Source organism: Scyliorhinus torazame, chromosome 3 (genome assembly GCF_047496885.1).
Source record: "Scyliorhinus torazame isolate Kashiwa2021f chromosome 3, sScyTor2.1, whole genome shotgun sequence".
Classification (NCBI taxonomy): domain Eukaryota; kingdom Metazoa; phylum Chordata; class Chondrichthyes; order Carcharhiniformes; family Scyliorhinidae; genus Scyliorhinus; species Scyliorhinus torazame.
In genome coordinates, this window is record NC_092709.1 from 261118921 (window position 1) to 261131715 (window position 12795).

The 12795-nt window shown below is 44.7% G+C and overlaps 1 protein-coding gene across 3 annotated transcripts in view; it reads left to right on the forward strand.

Moving 5' to 3' along the window:
• Positions 1-12795, forward strand: part of LOC140409077 (probable E3 ubiquitin-protein ligase HERC1) — a 701933-nt gene that overhangs the window by 97509 nt on the left and 591629 nt on the right. For all 3 annotated transcript variants that reach the window (XM_072497165.1, XM_072497164.1, XM_072497166.1), the window contains exon 9: positions 7703-7847. In XM_072497165.1, the coding sequence (XP_072353266.1) occupies positions 7703-7847 (145 nt within the window). The remainder of the gene's footprint in view (positions 1-7702; positions 7848-12795) is intronic.

Genomic DNA, 12795 nt, shown 5'->3' on the forward strand with positions numbered 1-12795 from the left:
CAGAGAGGAGGTACACAAAGTGTCCAACATCATCATAGTGTGATGACAGTTGTGCTGCTGACCGGGGGCGGGGGCGTCTGCCAGATCCGGGGGGTGGCCAGGAGGTGGGCTGTGGGGTCAGGGTGAATGGGCATGGAACACCATTGCTGCAGCCTGCAAGGCAGCCATGCAGCTGCGCAAGCTGCTGATTGCCCACTGTGAACTTAGTGCCATGGGTGGTATGGGTGCCCCCTCAGGCCACCCCTCCTAGGTTCCCTTTGACCCCATACTACCCATCAATGGGACGGGCACATTACAGCGCAACCAGTGCCATCTTGTCTGCTGGGATGTGTATGTGGGGAGTGAAGTGTGTATATATGGTTGCAGCTTGTCAGCCTCCTGAGTGTCAATCACGAATCCGGCACCATTTCTCATTGGAATCAATTATGTTCCATGGTGCTAGCCCCTGAATGGTCACTGAATCGGTCCAGGTGCGGCTGCAGTTTTGCTGTCGTAGAAGTCTACGAATCCTGCCCCGGCATCAACCCTTAGTCTCAGGAATGGAGAATCTGGCCGCTGGTACCCACTCTTCCCCTGTTTCATCCAAGGACACTAACAGTGAGTTCTCCCAGTGATCCAGAGAGAAGACAGAGCCAGGAGTGAGACACAGCTAAGAGTGAGTTTGGGAATTTGAATCGAGGTGGGAATTCGAAGCTGGGTGGGGAGGAAGTGCTTTTTGTGACTGGTAAGTAGTGTTTCTGTTTTTGTGTTTCTTTTCATTGGTATATTTATTTATTTTTTTATTCGTTGTTTATTTATTTTTTTATTTTTGGGGGGAAATTGAAATTGTTGAAGTTAACCAAAGGTTTGACATGGCAGGAGATCTCTGACCCGTGTCATGCTCCTCGTGTGCGATGTGGGAGCTCAGGGACACGTCCACTGTCCCTGGCTCCTTCACGTGCAAGAAGTGTGTCCAGTTGCAGCTCCTGTTAGACCGCTTGACGGCTCTGGAGCTGCGGATGGACTCACTTTGGAGCATCCGCGATGCTGAGGACGTCGTGGATAGCACGTTTAGCGAGTTGGTCACACCGCAGGTGAAAGGTACTGAGGGAGATAGTAAATGCGTGACCAAAAGACAGAGCAAGAGTAGGAAGGCAATGCAGGTGTCCTCTGCGGTCATCTCCCTGCAAAACAGATATACCGCTTTGGATACTGTTGAGGGAGATGGCTCACCAGGGGAAGGCAGCAGCAGCCAGGTTCAAGGCACCGTGGCTGGCTCTGCTGCGCAGCTGGGCAGGAAGAAGAATGGCAGGGCTATAGTGATAGGGGACTCAATTGTAAGGGGAATAGACAGGCGGTTCTGCGGACGCAATCGAGACTCCAGGATGGTATGTTGCCTCCCTGGTGCAAGGGTCAAGGATGTCTCGGAGCGGCTGCAGGACATTCTTGGGGGGGGGGGGGGGGGGGGAGGGTGAACAGCTAGCTGTCGTGGTGCACATAGGCACCAACGATTTAGGTAAAAAATGGGACGAGGTCCTACAAGCTGAATTTAGGGAGTTAGGAGTTAAACTAAAAAGTAGGACCTCAAAGGTGGTAATCTCAGGATTGCTACCAGTGCCACGAGCTAGTCAGAGTAGGAATGTCAGGATAGAGAGGATGAATACGTGGCTCGAGAGATGGTGCAAGAGGGAGGGATTCAAATTCCTGGGACATTGGAACCGGTTCTGGGGGAGGTGGGACCAGTACAAACCGGACGGTCTGCACCTGGGCAGGATTGGAACCGATGTCCTAGGGGGGGTGTTTGCTAGAGCTGTTGGGGAGAGTTTAAATTAATGTGGCAGGGGGATGGGAACCGATGCAGGAAGTTGGAAGGTAGTAAAACAGGGACAGAAATAAAAGGCAGTAAGGGGGCAAGTGTAAGGCAGAGAAGCCATAGTCAAAAATCAAAAAGGGTGACAGTACAAGGTACAGTGACTGAGGGGAACTCAGTGAATAGGACCAGGAATACTAAAAGAAATAAAACGGGAAGTGAAAACATTAATGGTAAGCGACGCGGCAGGTTGTTACAGGAAGATATGGGTTCGACGACAAGGAAAATTAGGAGAAAGGTTAAGAGGAAATATAACTTAGGAGAGGTTACTGATCGAGGTGTTAAGATTCAGAACAGAGGTAAAAAAAGCCAACATAAGTGTACTTTACCTGAATGCTCGTAGTATTCGGAATAAGGTAAATGAGTTGATGGCGCAAATCATCGTGAATGACTATGATTTAGTGGCCATTACTGAAACATGGTTAAAGGATGGTCACGACTGGGAGTTAAATATCCAAGGGTATCAAACCTTTCGGAAGGACAGAGTGGATGGTAAGGGAGGTGGTGTAGCTCTGTTATTTAAGGATGACATCCGGGCAACAGTAAGGGATGACATCGGTACTATGGAGGATAAGGTTGAATCCATTTGGGTGGAAATCAGGAATAGTAAGGCGAAAAAGTCACTGATAGGAGTAATCTATAGGCCACCAAATAGTAACATTATGGTGGGGCAGGCAATAAACAAAGAAATAACAGATGCATGTAGAAATGGTACAGCAGTTATCATGGGGGATTTTAATCTACATGTCGATTGGTTTAACCAGGTCGGTAAAGGCAGCCTTGAGGAGGAGTTTATAGAATGTATCCGCGATAGTTTCCTAGAACCAAATGTAATGGAACCTACGAGGGAACAAGCGGTCCTAGATCTGGTCCTGTGTAATGAGACAGGATTGATTCAGGATCTCATAGTTAGGGATCCTCTTGGAAGGAGCGATCACAATATGGTGGAATTTAAAATACAGATGGAGGGTGAGAAGGTAAAATCAAGCACTAGAGTTTTGTGCTTAAACAAAGGAGATTACAATGGGATGAGAGAAGAACTAGCTAAGGTAGACTGGGAGCAAAGACTTTATAGTGAAACAGTTGAGAAATAGTGGAGAACCTTCCAAGTGAGTTTTCACAGTGCTCAGCAAAGGTTTATCCAACAAAAAGGAAGGATGGTAAAAAGAGGGGAAATCGACCGTGGATATCTAAGGAAATAAGGGAGAGTATCAAATTGAAGGAAAAAACATACAAAGTAGCAAAGATCAGTGGGAGACGAGAGGACTGGGAAATCTTTAGGGGGCAACAGAAAGCTACTAAAAAAGAGTAAGATAGATTATGAGAGTAAACTTGCTCAGAATATAAAAACAGATAGTAAAAGTTTCTACAAATACATAAAACAAAAAAGAGTGGCTAAGGTAAATATTGGTCCTTTAGAGGATGAGAAGGGAGATTTAATAATGGGGGATGAGGAAATGGCTGAGGAACTGAACAGGTTTTTTGGGTCGGTCTTCACAGTGGAAGACACAAATAACATGCCAGTGACTGATGGAAATGAGGCTATGACAGGTGAGGACCTTAAGAGGATTGTTATCACCAAGGAGGAAGTGATGGGCAAGCTAATGGGGCTAAAGGTAGACAAGTCTCCTGGACCTGATGGAATGCATCCCAGAGTGCTAAAAGAGATGGCTAGGGAAATTGCAAATGCACTAGTGATAATTTACCAAAATTCACTAGACTCTGGGGTGGTCCCGGCGGATTGGAAATTAGCAAACGTGACACCACTGTTTAAAAAAGGAGGTAGGCAGAGAGCGGGTAATTATAGGCCAGTGAGCTTAACTTCGGTAGTAGGAAAGGTGCTGGAATCTATCATCAAGGAAGAAATAGCGAGGCATCTGGATGGAAATTGTCCCATTGGACAGACGCAGCATGGGTTCATAAAGGGCAGGTCGTGCCTAACTAATTTAGTGGAATTTTTTGAGGACATTAACAGTGCGGTAGCTAACGGGGAGCCAATAGATGTGGTATATCTGGATTTCCAGAAAGCCTTTGACAAGGTGCCAACAAAAGGTTGTTGCATAAGATAAAGATGCATGGCATTAAGGGGAAAGTAGTAGCATGGATAGAGGATTGGTTAATTAATAGAAAGCAAAGAGTGGGGATTAATGGGTGTTTCTCTGGTTGGCAATCAGTAGCTAGTGGTGTCCCTCAGGGATCAGTGTTGGGCCCACAACTGTTCACAATTTACAGAGATGATTTGGAGTTGGGGACCAAGGGCAATGTGTCCAAGTTTGCAGACGACACTAAGATAAGTGGTAAAACAAAAAGTGCAGAGGATACTGGAAGTCTGCAGAGGGATTTGGATAGGCTAAGCGAATGGGCTAGGGTCTGGCAGATGGAATACAATGTTGACAAATGTGAGGTTATCCATTTTGGTAGGAATAACAGCAAAAGGGATTATTATTTAAATGATAAAATATTAAAACATGCTGCTGTGCAGAGAGACCTGGGTGTGCTAGTGCATGAGTCGCAAAAAGTTGGTTTTCAGGTGCAACAGGTGATTAAGAAGGCAAATGGAATTTTGTCCTTCATTGCTAGAGGGATGGAGTTTAAGACTAGGGAGGTTCTGCTGCAATTGTGTAAGGTGTTAGTGAGGCCACACCTGGAGTATTGTGTTCAGTTTTGGTCTCCTTACTTGAGAAAGGACGTACTGGCACTGGAGGGTGTGCAGAGGAGATTCACTAGGTTAATCCCAGAGCTGAAGGGGTTGAATTACGAGGAGAGGTTGAGTAGACTGGGACTGTACTCGTTGGAATTGAGAAGGATGAGGGGGGATCTTATAGAAACATATAAGATTATGAAGGGAATAGATAGGATAGATGCGGGCAGGTTGTTTCCACTGGCGGGTGAAAGCAGAACTAGGGGGCATAGCCTCAAAATAAGGGGAAGTAGATTTAGGACTGAGTTTAGGAGGAACTTCTTCACCCAAAGGGTTGTGAATCTATGGAATTCCTTGCCTAGTGAAGCAGTAGAGGCTCATTCATTAAATGTTTTTAAGATAAAGATAGATAGTTTTTTGAAGAATAAAGGGATTAAGGGTTATGGTGTCCGGGCCAGAAAGTGGAGCTGAGTCCACAAAAGATCAGCCATGATCTCATTGAATGGTGGAGCAGGCTCGAGGGGCCAGATGGCCTACTCCTGCTCCTAGTTCTTATGTTCTTATGTTCTCATTATCCATCAGAGAAGGGGCCGGCAACCGAGGAAACCGAGTTTCTTCTGAACAAAGTTCCGTACGTGTAAATATATAAACCCAGTACCCCCACCCCCGGGAGCTGGAACTTCTCCACCAGCTCCTCCGGCCCTCCAAACCGATCCTCCCTAAATCTCGCATAAGGTCTGGGAGAGGGTCGGACAAATCTTTTCCAGTCAGTATAAATCAATGGTTCCTGCAGATCGATGACATTAGCGACATCGATTCCAGTTTAAAATGCTGTCTAAATTGGCTCCGTATCCTCAGAGAGACTCGCCGGCCAAGTATTCTACAAGTGCCTTCAAACTCAAACCTGTACAGGAGGTCTCCTTCATCCACCCCCAAACCCAACCTGGACTGTCCATCCTTCTGCTTGACGTTTTCCGAACCTGGGGAGTCTTACCACCCACACAAAGGTCGAGATCAGCATGTTATTCCTACCAAGAAACGACTTGGGCAGAAAGATTCAAAGACTGATGCACAAACAGGAACCTTGGGAGAATGTTCATTTTAACCATCTGGACCGTTTCCGCCAATGATAACGGGAGGGCATCCCATCTCTTCCAATCCGCCTTCACACCAACTACCAGACTGATCAGGTTCAACTTGTGCAAAATGGCCCAATCATTAGCCTCCCGTATCCCCAGGTACCGAAAACTAGCCCTGGCCAGTAAACGGCAATCTCTCCAGATCAGCTCCCTACCCCGGAGGGTTCGCCGGCAATACTTCACTTTTGCCCACGTTCAATCTGTTTCCTGCGAAGGAACCAAACTTCCTCAGCATTTCCATTACCTTCCCCACATTAGAGAGAGGGTCCGTAACATACAATAATATGTCATTCACATACACAGATCTGCCTCCCTCTCTATGCCCTTCCACCTGTCTGACGACCTAAATGCAATAGCCAACGGCTTGATCGCTGAAGCAAATGGTAACCAGGGAAAGTGGGCACCCCGGCCATGTACCTGAATGAAACCAAAAGTACACTGAGAATGCATTTGTGTGAATGCTCGCAGTGGGGACCCTGTCCAAAAGCCTAATCCACGAAATCAACCTAGGCCCAAAGCCAAACCGCCCCACTACCTCAAAAAGGTAGCCCCATTCCACCCGGTCAAACGCTTTTTCTGCATCCATGGAGATGATTACCTCTGGCTCAAACCCTGATCTGGACGACAGTGTCACATTCAGGAGACTCCTGATGTTGGCTGACAATCGCTGGCCCCTAACAAATCCAGTCTGATCCTCGGAAATTACTTCCGGCAGGCACCCCTCCAAACAAGTTGCCAACTCCTTCGTCAACTGATTTGCATCTGCGTTCAGCAGAGAGATGGGCTGATATGACTTGCCTTCCATGGGATCTTTATCCTTCAGGAATAAGGAAATCGATGCTGTGCCAGTGTATCAAGCAACACCCCATGGGACAGATAATAGTTAAAAATGTCCAACAGATGTGGCCGCAACTCTGTCGCAAATCTTTTATAAAATTTCACTGGGAATCCGTCCAGGTACGGTGCCTTCCCTGAATGCGTAGAACAGATACACTTCATAATTTCCGAGCGGCACCTCCAGCTCCTGCCCTCTTTCCCCCTCCACCAGCAGGATAGTCAAGTCTTCCTCCAGAGACTCAGAGCCGTACAGCCCTTGATGATACATCTCAAGTACCCAGCTAACCTTTTCTGGATCAGAAACTACACCCCTCCCAAACTCCACCTTCATCTAGAGGTTCTTCTTCTCCGCCAACATCTCTGTCGTTGGGGTAGCAGAGTATTTAATGTCCCACCGCAAGAATAGACCCTACCAATCTCTGCCTCTCCACCCTCCCACCTCCAAACTCTCCAACTACACCACTTTTCCACCTGAACAGCACCTGCTAAATGGGCAAAAAGAGCCAAAAAACAAATCCCCAAGCAGGCGCAACCTCATATGCGACCACCCACTTCATGGTCTCCACCGGAAGTGAGAAGAAACCGTTGTTAAAAAAAATGTGCAGAACTTTTCCAAATCATGAAGGGTCTGGACAGAGTAGAAAAGGATTCACTGTTCCATTGACCGAAGGGTCAAAACCTGAAAACGTTGATGTAAGGTGAGTGGCAAAAGAATCCAAAGCAACATGAGGAAATATTTTTATGCAGCAAGTGGCTAGGAACTGGAATGCACTGCTTGAGAGTGTGCTGGAGGCAGATTTAATCATGGTTTTCAAAAGGTATTGGTTAGAGAAATTGTTTGCAGGGCTATAGGGAAAAGGTGGCAAAATGGTACTGGATGAGTTGCTGTTGTGGAGAGTCAGCACAGGCTTAACAGGATGGAATGTCCTTTTGTGCTGTAACTGTTCTGTGATTCTAAATGAGAAAACATAAAGATGATTAATGGATTTGATTGGCTAAATAGACCATTCTGCCTTTTCTGTAGCACTGTCGACTGTTCATACCCTTGAATTATATATATATATATGTATTTTTTATTCAGCTACTTAACTTTTGAAAGCAAGCTAACATTCAAATCTAGAATGTTTTATAAAAGATTAGTTTTGTCAAAAATGATGTGGATTGTCGATATTTAAAACATGTACTACAGAATATTCGATCAACTCTATGCCAACTTATCTTTTTCTCTTGCTCCAGGTGTTTGCTTGGGGCTGTGGTTCTTGCCTGGGAAGTGGTTCTTCAGAAACCACAGCTCTTAGACCGCGTCTAGTTGAGGAGCTGAATTCAACCAAAATCATTGATATTTCTTGTGGAGATAGTCATTGCTTGGCTCTAACACACGGTGAGTTACAAATTAGGCCACAGTTATACTCAAATTCTGAAAAATATTGTGACAAGAATTGCATAAGTGCTATCATAAATATCTTAAATAATAATTTGAATTCCACATCCAGCATGGAATGTGAAAAATTTAAGAATGAGTTAGACATGAGATTGAAGGATAAATGGGTACAGTCTTAAGAAAACAGGGTGGCCATGTTTTATTGTGTGGAGGAAAGGCACCAGTGTGGACTGACTGGGCAAAACCAGTGAGCTTCCATATTGCAATTTCTTTGTAACCTTATGCCTAAATTTCCGCTCGGAAATTATGAAGTAGCCAAAGATGAGATCTTACCTCTGAGATCACCTTTCCAAACATAAAGCACTTTCCAGTTTACTTAATGTATTTTGCTGTGTATTTCTGTACATCTAATTTAATTGGGACAGAATATGGGCAGACATAAATCAAATCAATTTTGAAAAGAAAAAGATGGCATACAATTCCTATTCAAGGAAATCATGCATGTATCTATTTTTGTTTATTGGTGGTTAATAATATATGTTAATTTTGATTTTAAAGTTAAAACTTCAGTTGTTCTATGTCTCCATTTTAAAGTTATTTTCTTACATTTTTGGTCATGAATGCGAACAGACAGCCCAAACCTTTGCACATGGCTGACTGCAAATAGGCTGCTAAAATAGGTCACATTTTCATCATATGTGTTCCCACTTCTTCCCATGAAAAATTGTCTTACTTCTGTTCGACATCACTCCATCATTGATTTTGCCCTGGCTCGAAGTAGCCTTACGGGTAATCACTATGATCTATTAAAAACCGTGAATAGCTTCCAGATTCTGAAGGCACAGGTAAGAAGTGTGATGCAATGCTTGCCACTTGTCTGAATGAGTGCAACTCCAATAGCACTCAAGAAGCTCAACATCATCCAGGCAAAGTAGCCCATTTGATTGCCACCCCACCCACCACCTTAAGCATGCACACACTCCACCACTGGAAAAGTGTGGCTGCAGTGTGTACCATCTGCAAGATGCAAATTGTAATTTAACAATGCTTCTTCAACGGCATCTTCCATATATGTGATCTGGACCACTTGGAAGATCAAGGGCAGCAGGTTAAAGGACAGGGTAGAAGGGCAAGAGTAGTCTCACACATTCTGACTTGGAAATATAATGTTGTTTCTCCATCATCTTAGAACTCTCTAGATAACAGCACAGTGGGAGCCCCTCCATCACATGGACTACAGTGGTTCATAAAGGCAGCTCATCACTACGTTCTGAAGGGCAATTAGACATGAGCTGTAAATGACATCATGTGAATTCATCATTTTAAAAGTTACTGCTGCTGTAGGTAATATGTGACTATATAGTGCTTGGAATAATTTTGTGGCAGCACCTCACACAAATCTTATCAATTCCGATCTTTCCCTCAAACCAAATGAGTGGGTCCCAAAATATATCCAAATGAGCAGAAAAAATGTAAAATATAAAACTGATTAGAAGGCATGTGACATCACAGCAGGGAAAGGAAGATCAGCAAATGACATATCAGTGGGCCACATTGAGTTGGCAGATAAACCCAGAGCCTGGTCTGTGGAAGATGAATTTCCATAGGGGAATAATGCAGCAGGGCAATAGGTTTCACATTTTCATTATTTTAGCCAGCAGCAACAACCTGCAATTGTATGGTACTTTTAACCTGTGAAATCAAAAGGTAGAAAACTAGAAAGATATGAAGAAGGAGTTCAAAATCCATGGGGGGTAGTGGCACTTTTTCCCTTGACAACTAGATTGGGAGGGTGAGGCCATGGAGGGATTTGAAAACATGGCTGAGAATTTTAAAATCAAGATATTGCTTAATTGGGAGCCAACATAGAGGTCAGTGGGCACAGGGGTGATGGGGGAATGACACTTTATGCAAGTTAAGACACGGGCATCAGAGGTTTGAATCACTAAGATTACAGAGGATGTAGGCGAACCAGCCAAGAGAGAGTTGAAATAGTTGAGTCTAGAGGTAATGAAGGCACAAATAAGTTTTTTTAAAAAAAAATGTTACATTTTTTTTAGCAGGTTCCAGGTTTAAGAGATATAATTGTATTTTGTCTTTGATACATGAACTACCAAAGGTTCTCTACCTGCCCACTCCTGTCACACACGACTGCCCTCCAACCATCAAGATCCACGTTGAGTCCTTGGACAACTTGATCATTTCCCATACCTCGGGAGCCTCCTCTTGGAGCGAGCAGCCCATTGACAACGTCATCCAACATCGACTCCAATGCACCAGTGCAGTCTTTGGATGCCTAAGGAACAGAGTATTCGAAGACCTAGACATCCAACCACAGCACCAGTCTACTGAGAGCAATCGTGGTTCCTGCCCTCCTGTATGCATCAGAAACATGGACAATGTACACTAGACTCCTCAAATCCTTGGAGAAATATCATCAATGTTGCATCCGCAAAATCCTGCAAACCACTTGCAGGATAGGTGTACCGACATGAGCTTCCTCTCCCAGAACAATATCCCCAGAATCGAGCACTGGTTGCACTCGATCAGCTGGGATAGGAGGGCCACGTTGCCCGCATGCCTGACACAAGACTCCCAAAATAAATGCTCTACTCCAAGCTCCACAATGGCAAGCTATTACTAGGAGGGCAGAGGAAGCGCTACAGGGACACTCTGGAAGCCTCCCTAAATAAATGCAGCATCCTCACTGACATGTTGAAATCGCTTGCCTTAGAACGCACAAATTGGATAAAAAGAATCCGCGAAGGCACCAATCACCTCAAGCATCATACAGTGGAGCAGAGGCCAAGCATAAACAGTGGAAGGAAAGCACAGAATCCAGAGCGTCCCACCCACCCGCCACATCAAACACCACCTGTCAAACCTGTGGCAGAGTCTATGGATCCAGGATTGAACCATTCCGCCACCACAGAACCCATCTCCCCGGAGTAGAAGCAAATCATCCCTGACGCTGATGTACTACCCAAGAAGAAGAAGACCATATCAATCTAAAGATGTAAACACTAAAAATAAATAACCCAAATATAAGATGCAATGAAACCACGTGATTGTATTATCTAATAAGAGTTGGGGTGAAAATGGAGCCCAAGAAAACCAAAAAGGAGCCGTTGCCAAAATCTCAAGATGAGCCTTTGGGGAAAAAAAGCAATATTTTAACCTCTTGAAAAGAAGTGACGAAGGGATTAGTGAAAGAGGTAGGCTTTAGGCAGGAGAGGGAAGTGGAGACACAGTAGTTTTGAGAGGGTATTTCAGAAAATGGAACTGAAGTGATAGAAGTTACATCTATGAATGGTAGGTTGGAGGTGTGGGCTGTGCCAAATATTTTGGTGGGGTAACATAGAAAAATACAGCACAGAACATGCCCTACGGCCCACGATGTTGTGCCGAACTTTTGTCCTAGATTAAGAACAAATTAATCTACACCCCATCATTCTACCGTAATCCATGTACCTATCCAATAGCCGCTTGAAGGTCCCTAATGTTTCCGACTCAACTACTTCCACAGGCAGTGCATTCCATGCCCCCACTACTCTCTGGGTAAAGAACCTACCTCTGACATCCCCCCCCCTACATCTTCCACAATTCACCTTAAATTTATGTCTCCTTGTGATGGTTTGTTCCACCCGGGGAAAAAGTCTCTGACTGCTACTCTTATCTATTCCCCTGATCATCTTATAAACCTATATCCAGTCGCCCCTTATCCTTCTCCGTTCTAATGAGAAAAGGCCTAGCACCCTCGACATTTCCTCGTAAGACCTACTCTCCATTCCAGGCAACATCCTGGTAAGTCTCCTTTGCACCTTTTCCAAAGCTTCCACATCCTTCCTAAAATGAGGCGACCAGAACATAAGAACATAAGAACTAGGAGCAGGAGTAGGCCATCTGGTCCCTCGAGCCTGCTCCGCCATTCAATGAGATCATGGCTGATCTTTTGTGGACTCAGTTCCACTTTCCGGCCCGAACACCATAACCCTTAATCCCTTTATTCTTCAAAAAATTATCTATCTTTATCTTAAAAACATTTAATGAAGGAGCCTCAACTGCTTCACTGGGCAAGGAATTCCATAGATTCACAACCCTTTGGGTAAAGATATTCCTCCTAAACTCAGTCCTAAATCTACTTACCCTTATTTTGAGGCTATGCCCCCTAGTTCTGCCTTCACCCGCCAGTGGAAACAACCTGTCCGCATCTATCCTATCTATTCCCTTCATAATTTTATATGTTTCTATAAGTACCCCCTCATCCTTCTAAATTCCAACGAGTACAGTCCCAGTTGACTCAACCTCTCCTCGTAATCCAACCCCTTCAGCTCTGGGATTAACCTAGTGAATCTCCTCTGCACACCCTCCAGTGCCAGTACGTCCTTTCTCAGGTAAGGAGACCAAAACTGAACACAATACTCCAGGTGTGGCCTCACTAACACCTTATATAATTGCAGCATAACCTCCCTAGCCTTAAACTCCATCCCTCTAGCAATGAAGGACAACATTACATTTGCCTTTTTAATCACCTGTTGCACCTGTAAACCAACTTTTTGCGACTCATGCACTCGCACACCCAGGTCTCTCTGCATAGCAGCATGTTTTAATATTTTATCATTTAAATAATAATCCCTTTTGCTGTTAATCCTACCAAAATGGAGAACCTCACATTTGTCAACATTGTATTCCATCTGCCAGACCCTAGCCCATTCACTTAACCTATCCAAATCCCTCTGCAGACTTCCGGTATCCTTTGCACTTTTTGCTTTACCACTCATCTTAGTGTCGTCTGCACACTTGGACACATTACTCTTGGTCCCCAACTCCAAATCATCCATGTAAATTGTGAACAATTGTGGGCCCAAGACTGATCCCTGAGGGACACCACTAGCTACTGATTGCCAACCAGAGAAACACCCATTAATCCCCACACTTTGCTTTCTAT